Genomic DNA, 27,979 nt, shown 5'->3' with positions numbered 1-27,979 from the left:
CAGGAGCTGAAGTTTGCTCCCTGTTTCACAGAGGTGATGCCTGCTCAGGAACAACACCTGATTTATCTGGTTCTTTGGTGGCCAGTTTCTGACTGGAAATATTTGGAGCCTGTTTTGAAGCTGTGCAGAAGAGCGTGCTTGCGTCATCCAGAAAATGCAGTGAGTCAGTGGAGTCCTGAGGGAGCTGTAACGGCTCAAACAGAAACTTGGAAAATGAAATGGGGATGGATTTAAAGATACAGCATTTGTGGCCGCTGCTCTGTTTAGGGATGGTCTGCATTCGTCGAAGGCATTGGTGATGAAGGGGTTTCAGTAAGGACTTTGCTGCTGTAAATACAAGTGGAGCTTTATAAGAGTGATCCACCCGGGGCAGGGTGTGGAACTGGAAGAGGGTGTTAAGCTAGTTCTGCTTGCCATTATACTCAGTATTTTGGTATTCAGGGAATCTCCATGAATTCTTCATTGATATGTGTGTTTTGGTATGTTAATGAATAACTTATTGCGAGGGACAGGAAGGAAGGCGGGGGGGACACAGCCTCTCGGTTTGGCCCCCACTCATCCTTTTCCTCAACATTTTCAACCGCCTTCGGATTTGGGATGGTTTCTGCAGCATCACAAGCTATGCTATTGCTGCAGCGCAGCTGTGCTGGGATTGCTCCTGGGCCGTTTCAGCTGCCCTGGCAAGGCAAAGTCCTGTTCAGGAGCCAGCGTGTGGTTTGTAAACGCGTGCCCCGACCCCAGCTGGGTGGCAGGGGGTGGTAGAAGCACTTGCTGGTGCCACCACCTTGGGGAGGTTTGCTGTTAATGGACGCTGCTCTTTCCCTTCACGTCCACCCACAGGTAGACAAAACGGACATGGGATACCTCCTGCCTTCAGACCAGATGTTGATTCACAGGAGGTCATTTCAGGGATTAGGTGTGCTCTTCTTAAAATGCTTTCGGTTCCTATCGCAGGCGAAATAGCCAACGTCTGTTGTGATACTGTTGGTGCGTTGGTTGTTTTTTTTGAAAACTTTCTGTGATGCTAACCACTCTAGTATTTGGGCACCTCAAAACCACAGATGAATTAATCTTTAAGATATATTTCTGGAGGGAAAAAGTATCCATACAGTGGCATAACAGTGAATGATAAATAAAAGATAATGTCTTGTGCTTCATATATTCCCTGTTGAATCCCTATTATTTTGGCTTCAGAATGGAGAGCCCGTTTTCCTCATTTACAAGGCCAACAGACTGAGGCTGTTTCTCCCAGCAGAGGTAGTAGAACGTAGCAAAAAACCCTGACGAATCTCCCCTCCGGGTAGGCTTTTCCACTGCTGGGACGCAGCACTTGTAATGCAGCTTCAGGTGCTGAACTTTGTTGATTTTATCTGAGCACGACAGCGTAAGATGCATCAAAGCTACCTGTCCCTTACAGGTAAGGTGATCCTCTTTTCCGAAAATAAAGGAACCAGTTTCTGGAGATTCAAGAATGAAGAAAAGTGAGAAAACATGGCTTTTCCCATTTGTTCGGTTTTTTTGAGCAGGGCAGCTCAGTCTCTGGGCTCCCTTGAGGGTCCGGCCGGGGTGGGTCGGTAGCTGCGTGGCTTAACAGGGCGCTGAAGCGTTTTGAATGAATGTTGCTGTCTGTCCCACCAGCCCAGGCCTTGTCCTGCTCTGCAAAGCTAAATCAAAAATCTTCTAGCTCCCAGGGTTTGCTGCTGTCTCCCTATGGTTAGCTCATGTCAAACGGTGGATCGTTTGAGTGCGGTGGGATTCCTCGCTGGGCCTTCAGTTCCCCTGTATTTGCTAATTCGCTCCAAAGGTACCTATTCCTTGAGTTTGCTTCCCTTGGGTTGTATACTGGCCTATGTATTCTCCTATGTGTATAGGCTCTTCTGACACTTTATTATCAGGAGTATAAAAATGTTTTGTGGCTGTGATGTGCATGCACTTCAATGTTACAGTTTAGCTTTTATGCTCTTGCTGTAGCCATTATATTCAGACCATGAAAGCTTCATTAGTTCATTTTGATTGAAGAGTGATATGGTCCCCAGCAATGCTTATGCAAATTGATGACTCATTTATATCTTTAGAGTTGAATTTAAATATCTATTAAAATTTTAGACTTAGGCAAGCGATTGCCTTAGTTTTGCAACTTGTGTGAAAGACTTTTTTTTTTTTTTACACCTAAGGCCATATTTCAAACCTGTGACCTCATTCCCATAGAGCAAAGCTATTTCATTACATCATAGCTGTGCAATTTGACTTTTGATAGCTGACATTTGCATTTATGTTGGATCCATTAAATATTTGTCTGCTTAAAAAGCTGCCAGGCATTTACATGTTAGCATGTGAATGTTAATAATAAAAAAAAAAAAAAGTAAAAATTGGTATTCTTTTGGCCTTCTTGCTGGCAGTTTTGTTGAAAACAAATGAATTGTAGTTTTCCCCTCCATCGTCACCCTCTGCTTGGTTTCCAGAGCAAATGATTAATGATATTTTTGCCTTTGCAGCTGCAATATTTGATTGCAGTCTGCAGTGATACATACGGAAATATTTCTGCAGTTAATTGGATGTTATCAGATCCACAGCAGATGACGAAGACCGTACTCAGCTGTAGTTGTTCTCCCTCTGTTGCAGTGAGTGGGATCTCTGAGGGCAGGTTGCCCTCCGTGGCACTTTCCCCCTTTGTATAATGATACCAGTTCACAATTTACTTTTGTCTAAATAAATACTTGAGGAGCTTAGTGTCCAAGATCTGCTGCCATTCACTTTGCTTTGAGGCACTGTGGTTTCCATGCTGCTCCGATTAAAGTTAGATTTCAGATAAGTTGGATGAGACTTGTATGAATCCTTTGGGGTGGGAAAGGATCAACATATATTTGAAACAGTACAATGTGTCAGTCTCTTACAAGGTGCCTGTTTGCAGGCTTCATATAAATGTTGAATATTTTAGCGTAATTTTTATTATCCTTAGCAGTGGCCAACCATCTTTGAATCCTACTGAATTCCAGCACTAGGTCCCCCTGCTGAAACAGGTTAAAACACATCTTTGATCACTCTGTAACTTTAAATTGCTTTTTTTTTCCTTCCCTGAACATCTTTGGTCACCTATCTCTTGCCAGCAAGTCTTGTGAAAGAAGCATCCCTTGTGATTCAGATCAACTGACTGTCTGGCACCAGGGACTGACGCAGTGCTAGGGAGGACCCCTCCCGCGGGGAGCGAGCCAGGGACGATTGCCTAACCCCCTGCGCCGGACCACATGTTGCTCTGTAGTGGGATGCTCGGTGAATGGGATTGAGAAAACCTCTGAGCATGCTGGAGAGGGTAGCACCAGGATGAATAGTAATGTTTTCTTGGCACCGTAGGCTCTAGAGCTGCAGAGTTAAATTCCTGACTTAAGCTTTTACCCCCTTGGTAACACCTCCATACCACTGATTATTCATATTAAAAACAAAACCAACAAAGGGATAATTGCCCAAATTTTGAAAAATGGCTATTTTTGCACATTCAGCCTCAGATGGCGTTTGACCCTTAATACAGATGGTTTCACTTAATGTATTTTGTTTAAACAATCCCTGTTCCTGGAAGTGGTTTCAGAATAGGCTGTTCCTCATTGCTGTTCATGTTTGCTTTTTCTTATGATATTACAAGAAGCTTGAAGAGAACGGATTCAGAAAAGGGCAGTAATCGGTGTTAACAGGCATTTGTGGAAGCCTTTGTATTTTCCAGTTAAGGTACTGCAACTTTGTTGACTCCTCACAGCTTTCAAGACTGAAGTGGTTTGGAGTCTTTTTGTCCTTAGGCTGTAGAGCTCACTACTTTTCTGTTATTCCTCCGTCTGTGTTGGAGACCCTGGGGAGTCCCAGCACATTTATGTGGAACGGCTTGTCATCTGAGATAGCTGCTCTCCCCTGGTTTTTCCCCATGGGATAGGCTTCTTGGTGCTCCGACATATAAAAATCTTCTCTTTCTCTTGCATACAGACGAAGCGTTTCTGTGCGAGGGGAAAAAAATTTGTCTGTTATCCTTGGATCTAGCTCCTTTTCGTGTCTGTTGTAATTTCTGCATGTGCAGACTTTTCACAGATTGTGCAGGATGTGTTGTTGATATTGAACACGTCCTGGGCGAGCTGTGAAAAGCCTGCATCAAGTTCAACGTCAGGAGTCTTTATATCCTGCCCTCTGCCATAGCCACGCTGCCGCGAGGCAGCTCCACTTGATGGAAAGAATGCGTGTGCCATTGAAGTACGTGGAAAATGTGTTTTATAAACTGGAAGTTGGTGTATCAGGCGTGTTACCAAACGTTTCACATTCATATAGTACCTCCTAACAGTGGCTCTCAAGGCTGGGACCTGATTTGTAGTGAGCTTGTCCAGAAGCCAGGTGGCATGAAAATATTTTACATTTGGAAAAAGTGGAGGCACAAGTCGGGTAATTGGATTTCTCCTGTAATTGTAGATAAACCAAAGAAGAGTTGGAAATAAAACTGCGGCATATCTATTCCTACAGCATATGAATGGTTAATTTTCCCTCTATTTATTTTTTTTCCCTAAAATTATTTTAATCTTAAAATCCAGTCCCCGTTTGAGGGCTTGACAGTGTAAGCAAACATGAACCAAGCTATTATCAGCTCTTTCCAAAGCAATAACCTGCTAATCCTCCTGATGACATCCTTTATATAACACTTCAGGTACAATTAAAAAACGAGAGATGACATAGTCTGTGGGGTTTTTCCTCTGTGCTTTTTCTTGATCTAATAAATGGTATGTTACATGGCTTAAAATCCTTTCGCATTATCTCTTCAGTACCTTCTATTATCCATGTAGTATGAAGCGATGCATTGGCTTCATCCCCCACCTTGACTCCAGAGCTGCTGGAGATTTCTAGTCGTGTTTCTTTCTCCAAACCTTCCCCTGCTTTGAGGTTAACTTTAAAATAGGTTCTCCTGGCACCCTAACTGCAGTGCCTGTTGGAGGGAGGGATTAGGGGAACACAGCGGCTCTTTCACCCTGTGTAAATCCTCTGGCCACGTTCCAGGCACGAGACTTGCAAAGGCTGAGCTGAACCAAGAGAAGGGAGGAAATTGGGACGTGTGGCCTAACAAAAACCAGTTGGCTTTCGCTCTGGGTTTTCCCACCTCTTGTTGGTTCAAGCCAGCGCCTTCCCTCTCCTTTAGTGGTACATGTTCTAGGCTGCTTTTGTTAGTTCACTTCTTTTGTGGGCTTTAGTCTTTGTTTTTGTAATAACTTGATGTAACATATCTAACTTGGCTGGGCAGGCAGAGGAGCTTGCACAGGGAGTCTGGAATACGCCATGGACTAGTGAAGTTAAGTCTGGGCTTTCTGCACTACATTTCAGGTATCATCCAGGTAAACCCTAATTTTTATATCAGGTAACATCTGGTAAAGTCAAACAAAGGAGCGTCCATCGTATCCTACCTGGGAAATATGTGGTGTTTTCCATTCCTCTTGCAATACGTTGGGAGAGAGATACAACTTCGGAAAGTGTTGGGTATTGTTTATTTTTACGGAGAGTGTTGCATGACTTTTCCTTCGTGGAGAAAGTAAGAACAAGAAAATACAACAAGAGATTGCACCAGAGGCTCACAATCTGTCAAAATAACATGGGGTTTAGCTGATCCACGTATCACTGACATAAGACTTCAATATGGATTGGTGTTCCATCAGAAATAGGAAAAGCTGTGAATTTAATTAGAGGGTTGTATCTTCTACTTGGAACTTCATGGAATTTCATGGAACACCCTCAGAATCAGGAGAGGCTTACAGGGAAGCTACAGAGAAACTTCCCACCCAAGAAAGGGTTTCTCAGAAAGCTGTATTTTCAGAGTGTTGTCTCTATTGCAGCACTGTTGCATATCTGGGTATCTGTCAGCTCTCTAGGAATTTGAGGCATTGCCTTCCCTAGATCCAGACCGGAGCACAGCCAGTTACTCGAGGCTGGCTGAAGTATTTCCATTTCAGGTGGGAGCAAGTCTCCCAGCGCTGAGTGACTCTGTGGTCCATTTGATGGTCTCTGAATGATTAATGAAATGCATCTATATCTGGTCCGCTCCTACATTCACATTTATTTCCTTTGGCTTTGTTTGTAGATCTTTCAGTTGGAAAGGTCAGTAAGATTAAGCTGTCCATACAACTCAGTACTTGCCAGTACAGATGATTTTCTCAGTATTTTGAATTAAGAAACAGCTCTCCTGGCCCTTTCATGATGCCAGCACTGTTATTTGTATGAACATGTAGTGAGGAGAGTCTTCACATTCTTGAACTGGGTCGCCACACGGTTGTGTGAGCACCGGTGCCCATAAGAGGGAGAAAATGGGAAAGGTGGGACCAAGGCACTGGATTTAGATGGGATTAACTGGCCGAGGACCCTCAATCCATGTCAGCCTCATCTCTTCCCAACTAATCTCGATGTTTGCCCGTAGCACTTTTCTGCTTCCTGCCGTTGTGCTCCGTTGTGCAAATTTTCAGAGCAGTGGCAAGTATTTTACTTAATTTTTTTTTTGTTTTGTTTAATCATTTGTGCAGGTCCTCAGAATCTGCTTCTCTCCCTGTGAACAGTGAAGTGACTCAGCTGAGCCTGAAATGCAAGATGTGGCAGCTATAGGGCCAGTGGGGAGCAGGGTTGCATAGCTTATAGGGTGCCAACTGTTGCTATTCATTTATACTTCCGCGCTTTTCTTTATTTTCTGTCTGGTATGCGGGCAGACAGAATCGACAATCTTTATTCACGCCAACAGCTGTAAACCTCAGACCACATGTAATATATCTGCTCTGTGAATGGCTCTGATTAATGATGGGCAGGTAGCGTAAAGAGGGAATGAATAGAAAGGAACTTTGGGTTTCTCAAAATATATGGAGAGGCAGAGTTTGGGGTTACTGGAGATCGGTAGCACTGATTTCTTTTTTACACCTTCCTTCTTTATCTTGCCTCTTTTGCCTGGAAAGGCAGAAAAACGTGGAGGTATCCCACAGTCTCGTGCCGTTTTCTAAATCTAAATGCAGATATGACAAGCATTATACTCTAAGCATACCAAGGAAATTCATCCTGAAAGGGTTTAATTTAAGAACTTTTGCCCCTGATGAATTCAGCATCAGACTTTTGCTTTGTCTTAATGGTGCAACCTAGAGGGAATATTCTCTAGCTTTTCCCAAAAAAAGTTCAAATTAAAATGCTTCTTTCAATGTGTTTTTATGTTTAGGAATTGAGAAACAGTGTGTTAAACCCTTGTGAAAGTTTAGCACAAGGTCTAGCACTTGAACTGCATCCGTCTACGCTCAGCAGTGCATGAGGAAAATGGATACCTCTTTCTGCATCCTTGCTCCAGTTGGACCAGGACAGAGGTGTATATATATACATTTTTACATTTGCCTTTCTTCACAGTGAAATAGCTTATTTCTGTCTGAAGTTTTTGCCTGTTGGCCCCAGTCTTCACAAGAGAAAATACTGGTCCTGCCTTTACGTCATAGTCCCAGCAGGACTCTTACAACTTCTTATATGGTGTCCTGACAACAAAATAAAATGCTGAACTGTTTGGAGGGAACCATTGCTGCAGGCAGTTCTAATTAACTGGGAGCTTTTCCTTTCTGGGAGTATATATTTGATTTCTTATACTGGGAATAATAAACAATTAGTGCTATGGCACACCAGGCACTTCACCTGCAAATCTGAGGGTGGATAAACACTGTAATTCAAATCAAATGATTGTAGATTCTTTTATATAGCGTCTTTTATATGTATATAGATGATTTTCTATTTGTATAGTTACAAAGGGCTTCTACTTTCTCAAAAAATATGTACTCCCCTGTGGATGAATTAGCGGAGTCTTGAATTCCTATTTGGAAGGCACTGTTTGGTATTGGTGGGGGTTTTTTTGGTTGGTTGGTTTTTGTTTGCTTGGTTTTGGGTTGGTTTTTTTGTTGTTGTTTGTTCGGGTTTTTTTAAAGTAGATTCATGACAGTGTCAGGAAATGTGTATGCTGTGATCCTGTAAAGGTTTCTGACCATTGATATTGATGCTGTTCAGAAGCATAACTGTTCAGGATTAGATCCCTAGGGAAAAGTGATCCTTGCAGTTGAATTTATCCTAGTCTCCTGTTGCTGTGTGTGTTACTTGAAATTTTCTGCATTTCAGAAAACGATTGTAATCTTTGCTGAATTTGATGCTGAAACGGCTTAGGTGAGCGAGGACTAGAGGAGCGGTGTATGGCGGGTAGGGAGCCCTCGCTTGCCATGAAATAGCTGTGAAAATGTTAATACTGCTGCGAGGCCTCCTTTACGTGATCAACTTCGAGGCAAAGGAGTTGAATTGCTGCTAGGTTTGATGGCTTATTTGTTTATTGATGGATTATTATTTGTGTCTGCTATGCATGATTTTATTTTTCTTTGCTTTTCAAGTACTTTGGTGATTCCTAAACCTGTGGCAGCAGCAAGCGTGCTGGCCACGTCCATAGAGCTGTGCCCCAAGTTAAACTCCCCACTTGGGAGAGAAAATGCAGCACAACTGCGTAGGCTGGATGGAGAGAGCAAGTAGAAGACGTTTCAACTGTTGCAGTAATATTAGTTCAATAGCTGATGCACAAAAAGGTTTTTCATATTGGCCAGAGTTAAGGTGTTCAGTGCAGGTCGATGTTCCCCAAATGTGCGTGACGGTGTGGGTAACAACCCTGCGTGTTTACAGGCACCTCGGCTGCTGCCGGGATAGCGCTGGGTAAACCTCGCCTCCTCCATCTTCCTCCTAATCCCTGCTGGGTCTAATGCAGCAGTGGTTCAGTCATACTTGTTTTCTTTTCTTCTTCTCCCCTTCCACCCCCTCCTCATGTGTAACTTGATCTCTTAGGCCTGGTCTTCTGCTTTGGCAGATTTTTCAGCTCTTGAATGGAAGAAATTAACCACTTAGTTACTGTCGGGACTAAACCAGGGTTCACTGGTCCTCCTGGCTCTTCCTGCGGACATGCTCAGAATTACACAAGATAGCCCATGCAGTCATCAGCTTTGAGCTCCCCGTTTTAACCTCTTGTTTTAATTTTACTTTTTCATCTGCCTTTCCTTGCCTTTTCATTTAAGAGAGATACAGAAACGCTCCCACTCGAGATCTGAGTCAGTATTTGGCAAAGAAACTTCTCTAAAATTTATTTTCTGATACTTTCCAAGTATGTATCTTTTCTGATTGTGTCCTGGCTGGCTGTAAGCCCTCTCTGCTCTGGCAGAAAGTACTGAACTTCAGTAGGATCCCTAAACTGATGTGACTCTACCTATTGCACAGAAACTCTCAGTCCCCGCTCCCTCTCTCGCAACCTTAATAAACCGACCAGAGGAGGAAAGTAATTGTAGTAAGTAGGAGTTTGTGGGATTTTTGTGTCCGTAAGGTAAGCTGCTATTTTTTTCAGATCTGAAAAGTGCAAGATGCTTCTTTCTTTTTCTTTGCCTGCAGATGTTTCAGAAAGTGTTTAATGGAAGAGGCCCAAAACTTTCAGTGATTTGTGAAGAGCCCCTTTGGACTGGAATTTAACCTTGCAGGCTTCAAATGCTAATACCCCAGGCAATTCCCTGCGGAGCTCCCAACCCATCTTGCTTTTTTACGTGAGTGTGGTGAAGACAGACCACCACTGCAGGAATTTAGTAGTACCCTCTGCCTTGTTACTACCTTAAAAAGAAGGCTTCTGCCCTGTTGCTTGAAAGGAATTTCGAATAGTTGAACATCCCATCTCTGAAATCCCACCACTTCTCAGCCGCCTCCTTCGCCCACGAAAATTGCAAATAACAAACATCTGTTAAATCAAGGAGAAAAAAACAACAAACGCACATGCTTTATTGCAAAATCTTTTGATTTTCTCTTGATGTGTACAGTGGACTTTTTGTAACCTGGCTTTTTTTTTTTTTAAAGTTTCTTCCTGTGAGATTGGGACTTGCGAAGTCCAAGTGCCAGAAGTGTTAATATTTCATTGCTTGTGCAGATATCTCTCTGTGCTCTTGCAGGGCTGTTCCCGCCGTGCTGGAAGGTTTCCAAAGAAAGGAAAACACTCTTTGCCCTCAGGTGCTAACTAGCCTTTGTTCAAATTCATGTGTGGGTTTGGTTTTTTTTTTTTATTTATTTACAATAATGCCTATTGTAGAGTGGTCAGAATAGTAGCAAGAGGCTTTTGTTTTTAACATGCTATTTTAACTAGCTATTGTAAACATGTCAGCTGAATTTTGAGAAGAGCTTCAGTGGAGAGGTTGAATATTGGTCTCTGTAAAAATGTTTTGTACAGGAGGTGGAAAAGGAAAGGCAGAGATGCCTACAGAAAAAGCTGGAAGAAAACAGGCAACGGTGGAGTGGTTCTGAGGCAGGGCAGCGCTGGGAACCTCGGGGCGGCATTGCACGGACGGCTGAAGGCACAAAGGCTCATCCGAGCAAGGATGCTGGGCAGAGCGGCAAAACCACCTGAGCCCTGTCTGGGTATACTGTATTAATGGTCTTACTGATTCCTAGTGATCACCAAAATAAGTGGTAGTCAGAGATCCTTCAGTATCTCGGTCGCTTGGGCTTTCTTCTTAGGTGCGTGAACAACCTTGGAAGGTTTTAATGGCCTAACATAGTCAGTCTCTGTGCAAACACCAACGGGGACTTTTCTCACCCTCTCCCTGGTACGTGGCAGGTATTACGGATAAATCACAAGCGTAATTGCCTTTTTGTGTAGTGCTGTCATTGCCAAGTAAGCGGAGAAGGTCGGAGTATCCTGGAAAACTTGTTTTCACTTGTCGTTTGGAGTAGTTACAAGGTGTCAGTGAACAACTATTGAGACTAGGAGGTGAGTGACTCAAGAGACAGTTGTTTAAATCTGAGGTGGCTTTTAAGGGCCTGGCTGTGGGATGTGCACTCAGCTCTAACCCTGCTGATCTTGGGCTCAAATTCTGCCCTGCTTTCCTTCGAATACCATAGCAAAGCTCTCCTGACTTCACGTGCACGACCCACTGCAGTTGCATTCGTTGCAAACATTTTTACAAGACTCCACCAGACAGCGTTTTGTGCTGCGTGTGCCAAGAAGGCAGAGTTTAGTAGCCAGGATTGTAAAGCTGCTAGTCCTCTCAATCTAATACACACTGGTATCTTCCCAGAAGTTTGGCACATTGTATCTAAGAGTGGATGGAGGTGTTTAATGGTGGAGGATCTGAAAACCCGAAGGAAAATTGGAATCTGTTCAGCCAAAGCTGGACCAGCCCCCAGGAAACCAGGCAATGCCGCATTTGCTGTCAGATCAAAGCCCAGCTTTCTTACAGCTGTGTCCCTAGCACATGCTGTGGTCATTCATGGTTTCAACATAGGCTTCTTTGATAATTTTCATATACACATGTATTTTTAATCAGGTAATGGTGTTACTTCACTATGTGAAAGATGTCATCAGAAGAGAGCTATGTAGTATGGCAGCGCTCTGTGGCATGGATCTGTTTTCGATTGTAAAGACAGTGACCTGCGAATGCCCAAAATCACGCGTAACCTTATCGCTTACTAAGAAAAATGCATCTTACAAATGATGCGATTCCACATTCCATTGCTCCATACATCCAGAGACAGCAAAGTGCTTTACAGCAGGCATTGAATTAGTCTTCAACACCTGTAGGGATATTCTCAGCTGCATTTAAAGGAGAGCAAGATAAGGCACAGGTAACTCATAACTGTAAGCGAGAATTTGCTCTTTTTCTTACTCCTTTGCTTTAACCACCAGTTTGTGCTGTTTCTGTTTCAAGTGACTTTTTCCATCCCAAACCAGCTGAACGTGCCTATCAAAAAAATGCCCAGTGTTTGGGGCTTCAAACGCTGTTATCTTTCCGTGTTTCAGAAGAGGATTTTAAAACAAAATTAAGCTCTGCTTTTAAATGAGTGACGAGCACTCAAGCTGTTTTTAATGGTATTGCAACAAAATTCAGTCCAGCTGCTAATGTCCTGGGATCATGCCAAAACTCACTTTCGGCTCATGGAGTCCAGTCCTTTCGCTGCCACTGTCGTGCGTGCGTGTGATTGCTCTCTTTTGGAAAAATCTGTCCTCAAATTTTGGGTAGCTTTAAGAAAGCAAAGAATAAATACCTAGAAGAATAAATGTGCTAGAATAAATCTGCTCGAAGAAGCTCAAACATGAAGGCATTTGGCTAAATAGGTTTATGCTCTCGTATAAGCATGAACAATAAAGTCTAATGGATACTGGATTGCATTAGCAAGAGCAGAGCCAGCAGGTCGAAGGAAGTGATTATTTCCCTCTTTTTGGCGCTTGTGAAGCCACATCTGGAGCACGGCATCCAGCTCCCTCCTTCCCCCGTGGCAGACGCTGACACGCTGGAGGGAGACTGGCGGGGCTGGAGCAGGCGCTGCCCCCCGGGGCCGAGGGCGCTGCCTTCGTCCCGTCGGGGAAGAGGGGGCTGAAGGGGTCCCAGCGCGCTCGTAACCACCCGACTGGTGACCCGAAAGACTCTTCTCAGAGGTGCGCAGCAAAACGAGGAGAAGCAACGCTTACAACTTGCAGCAAGGCAAAGCTGGATAGATATGAGGACAAAAAATGTTTTCACGCTGCCCAGCAGATTCGGTTAAAGTTTAGCTGCAAAAAGCCTGGAACAACCTGATCTAGACAGATAGCCGCCCTCTGAGCAGGAGGTTGAACTGGAGGCCTTCTGAGCCTGCTCCCAACTAAAACTGTTTTGCCATTCTGCAACAGAAAGCCTCAGCTGAAGGTTGCATCAGTCACTCTGTAGTCCAAAAGTCTGCACGCTTTTCATGACTGTTTTTATTCTAAGATGTGTATATGACAAACAGACATGAAAGGGATTAATAGATGTCAGCCGTAAGAGTAGCAGAGTCTGTGGGACAATACCAATATGGCTCTTATTTCTGTATCACCACTTAATTTCATGGCATGCAGGAAAGGCAGAGGGTGTTTGCTCAAAGGATTTACAGCCTAGTTTGCCCTGACACAAAAGAGGAAACACTGAAGGATGAAACTTGTAGCAGAAGGACCACACAAGCTTGTCTGCGTGGAAACGTAAAGGGAATTAATTTGTTTATCTCCAGAGGAAGTTATCCCAGGATAGCGCTTTGTGTTTAACTCCCCAAGTGGATGCCTTTCTCCTACAGTGAGGTTCTTCTGCAAGCGGGTTAATTTAATTTGAGATGAGGCATTCTTCTTCTGGAATAAGAACCCCAGGAGTTCAACGGGAATGTAATCCGCATTAATTCTGCCGGCGCTCATTGTATTAACCTTAATTGTAATGGCTGGGTGGTGTTCATGGGGGGCAGCCTTTGTACTGCCAGGGGAATGCTATGGGGACTCGGCATTCCTGCGGCTGCAGCTGAAGGAGAAGCGGGATAGGGATGCTCCTCACGTGGAAAAGAAGTTGCGTGCAAGATGCCTGGTCTGCTCTTACAATGTTACTTCATCCCAGTTCCCTAAACATGACACTGGGCCTAAACACGTGATGACTGAGCTCCTCCTGTGATTTATATAACCTTTCTCCTCCAAAGCTGCTTTTAACTCTTTTCTTCCCCCTGTCCCCCCGGTGCAGTTCTGCCCAAGTTCTCTGTTGCGGCCTCATCTGAAGTTAGGTGGGCAGGAACAAGTTAGGTCTTGGTTTCTCTTGAAACTCTCGTGCTTCCATAAAATAGAAATCCTCCTCCAGAAGCGGAGGGAGGACGGGAGAGCGTGGGGAGAGCTGCATCGTTGTCTTTCCAATGCCGGTGCAGGCTGCCAGAGGTGGGGGACCGGGTCTGCAGCCTCATCTCTTCGCCGGACTGTCAAAGTTGAGGAAATGTGCAACTTCCCTCGCTGTTTCCTGGTTTTTAAATGGGGATATCCGTGTTCATCTTTTCTGAGAAAAAGTGTGAAAAGGCTTTGAACATCACGCTGTCCTTGCCGTGGTTATTTCTCTGCTAGAAATGATGTGACTTGTGGCATTTAAAGAAAATGCAAATGCTATTATTGCAGTTCACTATGGGTTGAAAGACCAAGGATTTCTTTCTAAGCTGTCTTTCACATGCGCACCCCATGGATCAGAAGACTGAGGCAAAGTAATGCTGTAAAATAATGTTTAAAGAGTCTGAGCAATGTTTGCTGTTTCAGAGGCATGGTCCTCAGATGCTGGAAACATGCAGAGTTTCCCCTAAAGTATTAAATGTTTGAAAACGTTGGAGGGCAAAAGAGCACTAGCTAGTCAGTAACCTTGCCAAAATAAACTGTCAGATGTGGAGGGAAGCTTTCAGGGACAAAAATGAAGATTTGATGCTTTGTTGGTCCTGTGTGTGACACACCAAGTGCTCCACATGTTGCGGTGGAGTTTGTGATAGGGTCGGCTTCCCGGGCCGGTTTCCCCAGCCTCTCTGTTTTGCACCCCCAATGAGCTCTGCACCCTTGAGCACCTCTTGCTCTGAGCAGCAAAAGCACCCCAAGGTTCAGGAAAAGCACAGGGATTTTTGAGTGGAAAAAAATGCAATTGTATACACACCCAATTTGCTATCTCCTTTATATGTGTGTGTATATATATAAAATATATATATACACACATATAGACTATAAATATATATAACAAAAGTGATGGTTGTTTTAAAAAGGAGATACACGATAATGCTAGAAAGTAATGTGTAAAAAATGCAGAACTGGAGAGCGGTAATTAAGATGTAGCCTTGAGAAACCTGCAAGGGAAAGGCACAGTTTGTAGGGGAAAAGAATAGTAGGTAGTGGGAGAGTGAAAGCTTTTGGCCCCTTGTGCAGGAGGAGCAGCATCCTCAGAGCGTAATTGCATCGGCTGAGATTTGAATCTGTTTGCCTGTAATTGTCCCAGAGATGCTAAGACAGCATCTTTTGGAAAAGGACCTCCAGCTCCCCTGCGGTTTTTGTGCTGGTTTACGAATGGGCATAGCTCTCAGTTTGCTTCTCCCTGTTAGCAGGCGCAGTATTTAAACAGTTCCCTTAATACGCTGTGAAATGACACGCTTTTAAGACTTTGACTATTGCCTACAATTCTCTTGGTTCAACAGAGCCATGCCCAAAGCGCCACAAGGACCAAAGCAGCAGCGTCATTCCTTAATCCTGCCTTTTCCCCCTTCCCAAAGCAAGGAGGGCTCTCCCAGGCAGGGGGAACTTGTTGATTTTCCCCCTCGCCTGTCTCTCGCCTTGGGAGAGGAGGCAGGCAGGGTGCAGGCAGGAGGAGGGTTAAGGAGCGAGGGCGTTGCTCGCCTGCCTGATGTCATGGAGGCAGGCAGCGGCTGAAGGGGGCCCTTTGTTGGCAGCGGAGCCCCAGCAGCCCTGCCTGCACCCAGCACCCGCCGGCATGCGGGCAGCTGCCGCGACCTGCGGGCAGAAGTGACTCTGCCCAACTTGGTTGGCTTTGCTTTTTCTTTCATTTTTTCTTTTCCCCCCCTTCCCCCCCCCCTCCTCTCTCCCGCCAAAAGAGTTGGGAAGGAGGGAAGATGGCTGGAGTTAACTCCCCGGGAGAGGAGATGCGGGGCCCCAGGATTTTCCGCCTCTCGGGCTCGCCCTTGTAATGGTTTTCAGAGCGCTGGATTTCTTAGACTTTTCCTGGATATTTTGTTTTAGACTTTTCCTGGATATTTTGTTTTAGACTTTTCCTGGATATTTTGTTTTAGACTTTTCCTGGATATTTTGTTTTAGACTTTTCCTGGATATTTTGTTTTAGACTTTTCCTGGATATTTTGTTTTAGACTTTTTTAGACTTTTTTAGACTTTGACTGGATAATTCAACAGCACGAGAAGAAGCTGAAAGGGGGGGGGAAAGGGAAACCAGACAGCCGAAGCCAAACTCTAACAAATGAAAATGTTGGAGATTTGCTTGAAATTGGTGGGTTGCAAATCGAAGAAAGGGCTTTCCTCCTCCTCCAGCTGCTACCTGGAAGGTGAGTACCCAAGGGGGCTGAGGTCGGGCGCAGCTCCCGGGAGACCACGGCCCGACCCCACTGCCATCCCAGACACGACTTTTATCCCTTGCTTGCAAGTTGGGGCCAGGCTTGGGGAGACATTTGGTCCCGGCCAGCTTTTAGGCTGGGCTTTCGCACGCGGGGGCGAGGGGACCGATCAGTGTACGCGGCATCCAGACCCCAGGTGACTTTCATTAACTGCAGTATACAAAGGGAGCGCGGCTCTACCATTTATGGTTGTAAAATGTCAAGTGATCTTATTGCTGAGCCCATAAACAAAGCTGTATCTTCAGGCCTCGGCTTTATTTTTTTTGCCCAGATCTCCCTTATTTTGGATGTGAGAGGAGGGCGGTAAAACCAACTCCAGGCTCAGGAGGAAAATTTAGATGAGTCCATCAGTAAAATATTTTCAGCGTGCGTTAGTTCATTTTGGTTATCCCCTTGTAAGTTTGCTTTCCACAGGCATTCATTTTACTGAATTTTCTTGCTTTTAAAAGGTGATTTTTGAGTCACACCCATCGTTGTTTGTAGACACTGAGATGTTAAACACACGGACCTAACTAATTCAGAGTGAAAGCCTTGGGCTGGGGGACTTTGGGCTGAGGTCTTGCTTGGTGTGACCTCGAGCAAGTTCTTCACCCTTGTGTGGCTTCGTACCCCGCCGGCGGAGCAGGATTTCGGGTCCCCCCGCGCAGCCCCGGCCCCTTCGCTGTGCTGGCGGGGCTGCGTCCATCCCGCTGGGGCGGTCTGGGCTTCTTCAACTTCTTTTGTGTTGCTGGATGTTGCTTCAGTAAAAATAATCCGCGTGCCAGGGGGACCGTGCTAACTCATCAAATCAGAGGCACGAAAGGCAGCAGCTGATTTCCCGGGGCCTATCGCAGGTCACTGTTGCTCAACTCTCGAATATTCAGTGGAGAAATGGTCCTTGGAAATTCATGGGTTAGGAATCTCAAAATCTACAAATGGCTTCTTGTGGCAAACCCGTTTGAAGAAGTTTCGGATCAAGAGTCTGTATTCATCAGATGCATTTAGTGGGTCTGAAGAATTTTCTGTTGTCTAAAATCGAAGAACAGTTTCCAGAGGACTTTTTTTATTTAGTTAAAGTTTCAGAAACCTAACAGTGGGCAGATGCATATGAATACTTTTGATCTTTCCTATGCGATTGAATTCTTCTGTGATCTTTTATGTCCGTAAAACCTCTGTCTGCGTCCCCTGCCTCTGGTGTTGCTGAGGCAGGGCCGGGCTGCGTGTCGAGGAGGAGCTCCCAGCCCTGCTGGGCCTCCTTTCTGTGCCGCTGGATCTTTCAACACAGCCCTGGGAGAATAGGCAGAGCATCTGGGGCCTCTCTTCCCTGCAGAAATGAATGCTAAAGGATGATGTTACAAGGGTGTTACCCTGACTGTTTTTGCGAGTTTTCTCTTGTGTGTGTGTTACAACCACTCCCCCCCTCCCCAATTTGCAATGCAGTTACAGAAGAGGATTAGACCATAGTTTGACTCGTGCCATATAGGCAGTATGGAGTTAGGAACATGATCATTGCCACAATAAATATTGTAGCATTCCCCCCTTCTGCTTCCCTGAGATTGTGGTTGCATATTTATTTTTTATGATGGAATGGGAAATGAGCATTGAACCAACTTTTAAACAATCTTCTATCAAAGTAGCTCAGTCTAATTTCTCAGCTCAGCATGGGGCAAAACCGAAGCCAGCATCCAGGCGGCGTCTTAAAGGTGAACAAATGTGGCAACTGCAGCCTTAATGCTGTGACGGTCGGTTAGGACACAGGCAGCCCAGGACCCACCGTGATCGACTGTAGGTCTCTTGGAAAGCAGGGTGAGAAGTGAGGATCTATACTCATCGGAGGGGGGAGGTTAAAAAAAAAAAAAAAAAAGTAGGCTTTTGTGTTATTCCTTTCTAAAGCTGCAGGTCCCCACGTGGTATTCCTAGGCAGCTTGCTTATTAAAATTGTTGTGAGGTTGAAAGCGCTGTTGAGGACTCTTCAAAAGAGTAGTGGTGGCTTGCCCCAAGCCCCTGTACTGCAAGGGCACAAGGGAAAACCATTTGCTTGCGTTACCCTTAAGAAGATAACAAGTTTTTACAAATGGATTTGTTAATTTTGGTAGAAACCACTTAAGCGTGGCAGATGGTGAGAAGGGGGGGCAGGTTTGTGTCAAGGGCCACAAGCTAGGGACCGTTCCTCCTGGATCCCTATGAGCCAGTGTGTGATGGCCAGTCCATTCCCATGCGCGTCCCACAGCCTCGCTGGAGCTTCTGAAAGGATTAAGGAGATGATGGTGATATCATTGGAAGATTTAACTCTGCTCTTGTTATCTTAGTTGTATGGGAAGCTGTTGAGAACATGAAGGGAAAGCTGAAAGTTTCTTTACTATAGTAGACTATGAAACCTTAAACATAAATGCTTAAAGGATGAAAGGCCCATTAGTTGTGTGGAAAACCAGTTGCAGCCAGGAGGATAGATTAAATTTTACCTAAATCAATTTCTTATTTTGGTTTTCATGTGTTAACAAAAACACGGCAGTGTTTGGTTGATGAATAGCATGGGACTGTAACAAAATCAAATCTGTTTGTTGTATTTTTAAACACACTTCTTGAAAATATTGAAGTTGGGTTTGAGACAAGGCTGATTCAGAATCAAGTACATGTGTAGGTGTACGTGTCTTTTGACCAAGTAATCAGAAAGGGTTTTTTTTTTCATGGTGGTCCTCTTCTGAAAGGCTTTTGTGCTCTGTTAGTTTGCAGGAGCGAGGACTGTTTGTAGAGTCCTCTTTGTGGTGCCCATCTCGCGATGGGCAGGTGCTGCATCCCGTTGCTGGGTGCTTTGCTGTGCGCGGGCAGGCTTGCCTGCTCGCTGAAAAAGTTGAGACCTTTACTTAACTTGATCAAAAAGAAGTTTAAACTGGTTCTAACGATTACAGAGATTTCATATTGATGTTTGAGCTGGCCATTTTTTGCCTTCGTTTCTATTCCCGCTAGTAAATATTATTTTAAAATATGTGAGCGATCTGAATTTCTGTCATCTGCTTTCTCCTTTCTGCCTTTGCCAAACTGAATAATTCCTCACCCTCTTCACACCAAGAAAGGGTAAGGAGTAGAAGGGAAGAGGCACAGCAAGTACTGCTGCCAATCTGATCTGGAAAACAGAACGTGTCCATGTCCCAAATAGGGGCTGAAATAGTCTTGCTGCCTTTTTGGGCTTGCTCTACCACTGAAAGGCAGAAGCCTTGTTTAAAACCTGTCAGTGTTCTCTGTAAAGTTTAAAAACTGTTTTGGGGACACTAGTAAAGTCCTTTGTTTTCTAACTGAAATGATTTCTGTCGTGCCAGCTGTCAGATTGTCTTTTTTTTTTTTTTTTTACCCCCTTTTCTTTAGCGTGTCTTGTTACAGCCAGAGTAGCCGAGCCTGGGGAGGAGCAGCCGCCCGTAGCCATTGCCCTGTTCCTGGAGAGTTTCTTTTTGATGCGTTTGGGCACGTATTGAGCCAGGCCCGAATGCGCAATGCCAGGGACTCATCCTGCCCCGGTGTCACTGGGATGAGCAGGCAGGTCTTCAGTCAATCTGTTAGGAAGAACGAGTGCATTAAGACGGCGTTGCTGCCTTCCAGGGAAGAGTCTTCTGTTTGTTTCCTCCCTTCCTTGGCTATTTTCTGCTTCTCACCTCTTGGCCTCTCATCTACCATCACTCAGTAGAGTTCTTGTTTTTAAATATGTTTCTGGCTTTGTAATGGCTTGCTAGTTATGTGCTTGCTCCAGCGGTTCTCGCCTGTCCCATCCTTATTAAAAAATCTGGCTGATGGTGCTTGCTACCATTTCCCATGGGTTGTGGTGAGGAAAGGATTGTCATTTCATAGGAAGAGCTGTAACTGTCTTCAGATCTAAAGCTGATCATCCACAGACGTGTTTGCCCTTCCCTGAGCAATCTGGGGCTGCTTAGTAAAACAGGGAGATAGAACAGTAAATCTCCATGGTTCTTGCTTGGTGCTTCCCTCCCCAGGGCTCAGAAGCAGGCAAACCTTCTGCTCCCTTAGTAAGGAAGCCGAAATCGAAATTGTAAAGGTAAAAGTTTTCAGAAATACGCAAGCGTCATTGAAACTCACTTGGATCTGGTTACTCTCCCCTTCTTCTCCCAGAGGTTATAATCCAGGGTCAGGCAGCAGTTTAGTAGCAGATTTGGGAATAAAATCCAAATTTCTGCCATACCCGCTATTCTGCTCCATACATCTACAACTGTGATTAGCTGGCGGGAGAAAGATGATCTTTACCATGTCACTAATGGGTTATAAATAGAATAAACTCAGTGAATGAACTCGAGTGGAACCTGCAGGCTAATATAAGAGTGAGCTTCCAAAAAAAAAATCCCCCAAACCAAGCAAAACAAAGCCCCAAAAAACCCCAAGCTGACAGAATCATCTCTTGGAGAAGTGGGAGAAGCCGCATCATCGGGGTGCTTAGTGTTAAAGATAAAACACTACAGTTGACTGTGAGGGCGCGTTTGTGCACGGGCAATGAAGCAGGAGCCATGGGTGGCCTTGTTCTCTGGTGTTTGCCTTCAACAGTCTTGGTTTTGAGTATTTAGAGTGCCGGAGGTTGCTGGTGGCCATGCAAGAAGGGGCGCAGCCTGCCTGCGGGACGAAGGTGCCTCGCTGGGGGTGGAAATAGGGTAGCACAACTGGCCCGGCACAGGGGCAGTGGGTCTGGTTGAGAGAGGCTGGGTCTATTTTTGCAGTTCTTCATCTCTGTACAGAAATACACAATATTTAAGAAGCGGTCATTTGTCCTCATGCTGGCTGTAAGAACGCGGACTTTGCAAATATCAGCCAAGACCAGAAGCGACAGCGATAGCCTTTGTTGCAGAAGGTCATACGGGCCTGTGCTATGGAGTGGGTGACAGGAGAGGCTGAGCATGATCTCATCTCAGGGATGAGTCCGAAATAAAACACGAACCCTTCCTTCTTCTTGGAAAGATGTGGTTTACAGATTTTTATTTTTTTAAAAGCCATATTCCATCAGGCATAAGGAATCCGTGAGGGCCACTAAGGAAATGCTGGGACAGAGAGGCAGCTGCTCCATCCCATGTGCTCAGAGTTGGGAACATTTGGATGTATTAAATCTGCATAGCTATCCTGCCATTTATCATAATTTCTTGTTGGAGGAATGTAGGGAAAGGAGAAGCTTTAGATAGCATGTGCTGTACCTCCAAAGAGATTACTAGATGTGTTCTGCGCTCCCTTGCTCTAGAAACCTCGTGGAAAAAATGCCAGCGCAGTTTGTAAGACCACAGGATGTTTGTTTTGTAGGGAGACAGGAGGTCTCTTCCTTCCCTCGGGACTGCCCTGCAATCAGCTGTGGAGGAGCCGAGTGCAATTCTGTGCTTCTGCCTGTTTTCCAGCCCTTCCCTTGAATTACTAAGGAAATTTGCTTGCGTTGGTCTAGACCAGAATTGTTCATATCTGAAAACTTGTTACATAGTCCCTAACAATGATTCATCATTTCGTATAAACAGTAATTAGCAGGAGATGGTTATGAAACCTTTTAGTGTGCAAACATAAATATCTCCTGGTAAAAACTTAATTTAAGGGGGGAAATGAAGACATTCTTATGGTTAATGCCTCAAAATAAAAGCTGCTGTTGTCTTATTTCGAAGTCTGCTCCGCTTTAATTAAGAGTTGTCATTTAGTTGGTGTTAGTGGAGAACTGAATTACAGCATTGCCTCGGGACTCCTCCCAGGAATCCAGGTGTCACCCGGAGCACGGTATGATCAAAGTCATAAATTACAGTCTTGCTGGGAAGCAGCAGAAGACAAAGTGGATGCGTGGAGAGAATCACAGCGCAGAGATAACAGATTGAATTACGCCTGCTTCCTGCCCCATCGCCGGCCAGGATACCCTCCTGTAGGTATAGCAGCCGGGCTGATTTATTAGGAGGAATCTGGCCGATTGAAGAGCTCAGCAGTGCTGTAAAATTGCCGTTAAAACCAGCAGTATGAGGTGAAGAAGCTGTAGTGTGTTGAAAAAGACCCTCTGTATGTATGAACAGCAATGTCTAACTCCTGCTCTGAAGGACTGTAATGTCTGGGCAGATTTACCAGGGAATAACTCCGAGGAATAAATACTGCTGACAGCCGGCTGTACGTGGCTCCCAGCTGGACATGTCCTGTCTGCTTCTCTCGCTTCATGGTTTTGTGTCCTGAGTCTGCTGACAGCCTCCTCTTGGGGCCCAGACCTTTAAAAGTGTGTTTTGTCACGGTCTATCAAGCTTCTGCTACACTCGGGTCACCACAACTCTGCTCTTTCCTTTACACTCTTCTCCATGTTGACTCAAGACCTCGTCCTCCCTTTCTTGCTGCCCTTCAAGCTTCATTCAGTCACCGCCTTCCCCACCCCAGTTCTTAACTCGGGTTTCTACCTTCTGGAAGCGCCAGCCCTAACCCAACCCAAGAGTTGGGTCTTGCATCGCCCCATCGTGCTCTCCTGCATGGCAGCCTTTGCATGCAGCATGCACCTCCGTTGGGGTGCCAGCACTGAGCAGGGGGGAGTCGACTTGGAGGATACAGAGGATACGAGCCCGTGTGTGCGTAGCATCCTATGTATTCACTGGGGGGACTTGTGTGGTTTTCCAGCTTAGAAAAACGTTTATTTAACAGCCTTTGCTCTTGCCAGTCCTTGGGTTTGCAGGCGGTTATCACTGAGTCAGTGCTTGTAGGAATGTCATCAAGCAAAACCAGCCTTCCTTGACTTTCGCACTGCAGCTTGTGGGTGCTTTCGGTGTTTGACACAGCGTTGTCCCATGGTCTGAATCGAAGCGCATACCTTGGCATCCATGTGTAATGAGTCAGTCCCAGCATTGCCGCGGCCTGGGCACGAGGGAGGGATTCTTGCGGAGCGCTTGGCTTTCCTCCCGCATCCCCATCCGTGGCCGTGCATGAGCCGTCCTTCGCTGGGCTGCGATCGCGCTGGAGTTGGAGGGGAGCCTGCCTTGGATTTCCTGCCTTCCTGTGGAATCAGTCCCCCGTGGGGGAGGCATTTTCCTTCCTGACGGAGGTTACGGTCCATCCCACCCTGCAGCATGTACTGGTTCGTACCATATTTGGGGGAAGAGCATCACGGTCGCTCCTGGCTGAGGTTGTGTATCTGCTACTTGCAGCTCTCTGCTGTCTGTCTGTTCCAGGTGTTTACTGATGGTGTAACTCCTTGGAGTATCTCCAGTCACTGCAGCGCCCTGTGTTTGATAAGGGAGCTTAATGGGCTTGACAGGATCAAAGCGTTTTCATGGTAAAATGATTATAGCTTAATTTTCTGAAAGTGGATTTTCTGTTTCTTTTCTCATTGTCCCTCTTGAAGCGAACTCGGGCTATTAAAACGTATTCTCCTGCAGGAAACAGGAGGGGGAAGCAAGGGTGTCAAGGTGCTGTAAAAAACCACCCAACACAACCTTTTCTGACTGTGGAATCATTTAGAAGGCAGAATTATTTGACTTCTCTGATTCACTATAAAAATATATCTCCCTGCAGATACAGTTTGGCTAGGAAAACAGGCCCAACACTGTGTAAACTTGCTGTTTTGCTCTCTGCCCACATATATGATATTCCCTCTTCCAAAGAATACAGTAGTACTTGTGTTCATAAATAACCACCCAGAGAGCCTTTACCAGTGCTGATCTGACCAACACATCGAGGACGCCAGATTGTCTGTGGCTGAATAGTGGCACTTTTACCACCAAAGCTTAGAAAATAATGGGATTTGTTGCTGTTTGTAGGGTTGGGGGGTTGGGTTTTTGTTTTTTTTTTAGTATTTCCCCATTGGGAAATGTATTTCGGACCTGTCCCAATCCACACCTGACTTCCATATATTTTCTGGTGTCAATTGTATCAGCTCTTCACTGGTTTACTGGTGCAGCTTATACTGGATTTCTGACCAAACAAGCAATAGTGTTAAAAGCATATTTTGGTGTGATTGCGTTTATGTAGCAACCCTTGCTAGTGAGTATTACAAGTATAAAGAGAGAACTGTGCTCCCAGGTGACCTGATAATGTAGAAAACGCTTGGCCTGGGATTTCTCCCCCCAAAGCCCTGCTGCATTCGCCTGTGCAGAAGAGGGATTCAGCAGTGAGTGGGGGGAGCAGGCAGGGGCTGATGGAGAGGAATTTGGTGGTGCTGGGTGCGATGGTGCCGCGTTCCCTGTCCCCGTAGCTGCACTGACGCGATGGTTTGTGTGTGGTGCTGTGACCTCCCTCAACGAACTCATCCAGATGGAAAATAACCCTTCAAAAACCCAAGATTTTCACAGCTTATTGTCCTGGGTTCGTGGCAGCACGGTCACTCGCGGGGCTGCCACGTTAGAGTGAGCGGGCACAGCTACCTGGAGCATCACTGCCCCAAACTCTTGAATCATGCTGCGGAGGGGAGGGTTTGCCGGAGCGACTACAATAAAATTCCCTGCTGTACTTGGACTTGCCTGATACTTACTGAATATTACACGCCTAATGTGCTGCAGCGTACAAAAAACTTTGACAGTGGGTTTTTACTCACCTGTGAAGCTCAGTTTTTAGGAATCTCTTTTTCTGGAGGTGTCTCAGGGTTCCTAAAAATGTAGAAAGCTCATTGTGCGAAGTATGCTCGCCGCTGCGCTCTGGTTTCAAGAGCAGCAGGTGGGAGAGAGGGCAACAAAAAAGGCACGGCCTTGTACTCAAATAAGAAGAGAAATTATTAAAAATACTGTGAAGAACAGAAGTATGTATCTCATTCTTAAATACCATGTCTTTTAAATCTCGCCCTGCCTGGTTCTCTGTGCTGCACGTTCTGGCGATTTCATTTATAGGATAATTAAGGGATTTACCTTTAAAAGGTCTTGGGTTTGTTTTCAAATCTAACCGTTCCAGCAGTTAAGCATGAGCCAAAGGATTTACAAGCAGCAAACAGCCTACGTGAGCAGCATTTACTGGAGGGAGAGGGGCTTTCCCTCTCCTCTTTCTGTGCCGTGGGAGGCAGGAGCTGGGGGCTCGAGGCAGGCTGGGGGACAGCTCTGGAGCGAGGGTGTCCTGCCTATGTGGCAGGAGATCCGCATTAAAGAACTGTCCGTATCTGTCCTCTGACGCATGAGGAGCACACATGTCAAGAAACAATGCAAATTAGAAAATTGAAGTGCGTGGGTTAACCAGATGGCTTTTATCAGCAAAAATGAACCTGCTTTTTCCTCTCTTTCTCTCTCCTCCTCCAGAAGCCCTTCAGAGACCGGTAGTGTCAGACTTCGAGCCCCAAGGTCTGAGCGAAGCAGCTCGCTGGAACTCCAAGGAAAACCTTCTGTCCTGTCCCAGTGAAAATGACCCCCATCTCTTTGTTGCACTGTATGATTTTGTGGCGAGTGGGGACAACACTCTCAGCATAACTAAAGGTAAGGTCGCTGGGCAGAATGGTTCTGGGAGTGTGTGAGAAGGCATGGAAAGAAAAGTCACTGTGGAATAACTGAGTTATAGGCTAAACCCTATGGAATTTTTTTTACTGTGGGAATTCTTCTTAAACAAATAAAAATATTTCACAAAGTCATAACCTTTTAAAAGGTTAAAACTGTCTGAAGTTTTTGCATTGGGCAAGAAACTGTTTGCCAAAACTAAGGTCTCCATTAGGAGCAAAAATTTGAACTGAGAAATTAAACTAAGCTGATTTTAGAGCCTGGCCTCTGTCATTTTCACAGTTCTCCAAAACATAGTCTGTATGAAAAATGACTGTACAAATATAGTGTTTTCTTACTCAGTCCTTCTGTTCCTTATGTGTACTCCAAGTCACATCTGCTTACCTTGCTAATTGAAATGATTTTTTTATTGTTTATCCACTCCTGTTCTCTCCCAGCCTCGTCAAGCCAACTCAGTTCAAATAAAATTCGCAGGATTCATTTTTTTAAGCTCAAGCAGTATCAGAGCTGGTGCAGAACTGCACAAGAGCCTAACAAACTCCTGAAGCATGCGTGTGACTTTATTTGGCTTTGAGGGGTCCACTCAAGCTTAAAGAAGCACACGTGCTCCCTGCTCAGTCAGACACCCATTCTTAGAGGAGATTATTTAATGATCTGTTAGCCAGAAAGAACCTATCTTTGTCCTCAGCTCACAGGTTTGCCATGTCTAAATATATTTTCTTTTTGTGCTAAGGTGAAAAGCTCCGTGTCCTGGGCTACAATCATAACGGGGAATGGTGCGAGGCCCAAACGAAGAACGGACAAGGCTGGGTACCCAGCAACTACATCACCCCAGTGAATAGTTTGGAGAAGCATTCCTGGTATCACGGACCAGTGTCACGTAACGCTGCTGAGTACCTTCTGAGTAGCGGTATCAACGGCAGCTTTCTTGTGCGAGAGAGTGAGAGCAGTCCAGGACAGAGATCTATTTCACTGCGATACGAAGGAAGGGTGTACCACTACAGAATAAACACTGCATCTGACGGAAAGGTAGGCTGCAGGCTATCCAAACCATGAAACAAAACCTTGCCGGTATACTTTGTCCACTGACTGCACAAGGTCGAGTAGTAGCAATTGAACTGAGCAATTCTGAACCCTGATCACAATGTGTTCATCGTCTGTAGTTACAATAGACCGTGAGATTCCAACACGGCTGTGACAAACCAGTTTTACTCCTTTAGCAAGCTTCTGGTGAGGTATAATACAGCTCAGTAGCGAAACACTTTAAGGTGGGAGATACCAGAGTTACAGCAGAGCTGAATGTAGTAGATATCATTAATAAGAGATTCTGAGGATGAATTCTTGTCCCATATGTTCAAAAGATAATCTCTTTGACTGCCAAATCAGAAGAGTCAGTGCCTGTTGCTACTAATCCTGTAAATATTAGGGACAGAGTGCTTTTTGAGCTGTTCTGCAGTATTTTTAACTACTGTTTTGATTTCTCTACAGTATTTCAGCGTGATCATTGGAGACGGGTAGGCACTTTCACTTTTATATGGGCCCTGTCTCTAGTTTCTTCATTTTTTTTTCCCCTCTAGATTGTTGTGTGCTGTAGCAGTGTTGCAATGCCGTGCTTTGTGGATGCTGCAGAGAAATGTTAGCATAAAAGTGTAGTTTTCCACAGATTTTTGTTTGAATTTCATGGAAACATTTCTATTGGCATTGGATTTCGGAAAATCTTGTTTTTTAACGACTCTATTTTAAGCAGTGTCTCTTTAGATCCTGTGCAGAAGTTGAAGTGTGGGTCTGGAGCATGGCTGCTGAGGCTCTTCTTGCCAGCATCTAGTAGATGACAGGTTCTGTGCCATTAAAGTACTTCAAAAGGAAAAAATAAAAGAAAATTCTAGTAGTGGCCCACCATGACCAATTTTCCTTTGTTCTGCAGGAACTTTACGCTTACAGCAATGTTGACAGCAAAATCTGTAGTATGAAAATATAGGGAGTGTTTCCTATTTGTCAGACTCACCACTTTAAAACTTTTAATAAGATAAACAGCTTTTATTCAGTAATGAAATACTTTTTGTCTGCTTTCGCAAACAGATTGTAATTGAGACAATTCTGACCATGTTATTTAAGGCAACGTATTTCCAAGTTACGGTGCTTTGATTCTTCCTTTTTCCTCCCATGTAGACATACTCTGTGGTCAAAATCGGCACTGTGAAATGCTGACGTGCAGCATACTTGAAGGACTACATGGCAATCTGGAATATTATTCCTCCTCCTGTCCCTGTAGTTGATATTCCTTCTATTCACATTGATGCTGGCAGATGAGCAAAGTTCACATGTGAACATTTTGAACCTGGGCCTCCTTCAGTTGGTGTAAATAAGCATGTGTCCATGATGCGATAGCACGTGTTCTTCATTTTAGCTGTAAAAGGGTTTGGCATATGAAGGCTTTCATCCCAGCAGAGCTGTTTTTATCCCAAAAAAACAGTTCTGCAGAGCTACAGTAATCTGTTCAGGTCTGTATTAGCCAGGTTAACTGTTCATTTTCCACAAAGTTGCTTGAATTGGTGTTTTTGAGAAAAGGTGCAGGTCAGCACAATTCACTAAAGCAGATCTGCAGTTGATGGTGGTTGAAAATACAAATTCGAGAAGCGGCAGTGACTGAGCGC

General features: G+C 45.0%; 1 protein-coding gene across 1 annotated transcript in view; it reads left to right on the top strand.

The window, feature by feature from the left end:
• ABL1 (ABL proto-oncogene 1, non-receptor tyrosine kinase) overlaps positions 1-27,979 on the top strand; it is an 83,060-nt gene that overhangs the window by 33,653 nt on the left and 21,428 nt on the right. Inside the window, exons 2-3 of the mRNA XM_082327849.1 lie at positions 25,134-25,307; positions 26,059-26,354. Coding sequence (XP_082183975.1) covers positions 25,134-25,307; positions 26,059-26,354 — 470 coding nt within the window. The remainder of the gene's footprint in view (positions 1-25,133; positions 25,308-26,058; positions 26,355-27,979) is intronic.

The sequence above is a fragment of the Platalea leucorodia genome (assembly GCF_965183815.1).
Source record: "Platalea leucorodia genome assembly, chromosome: 15".
Lineage (NCBI taxonomy): Eukaryota > Metazoa > Chordata > Aves > Pelecaniformes > Threskiornithidae > Platalea > Platalea leucorodia.
The sequence above is the reverse complement of the archived record's forward strand: the minus strand, read 5'-3'. Positions and strand labels throughout refer to the sequence as shown.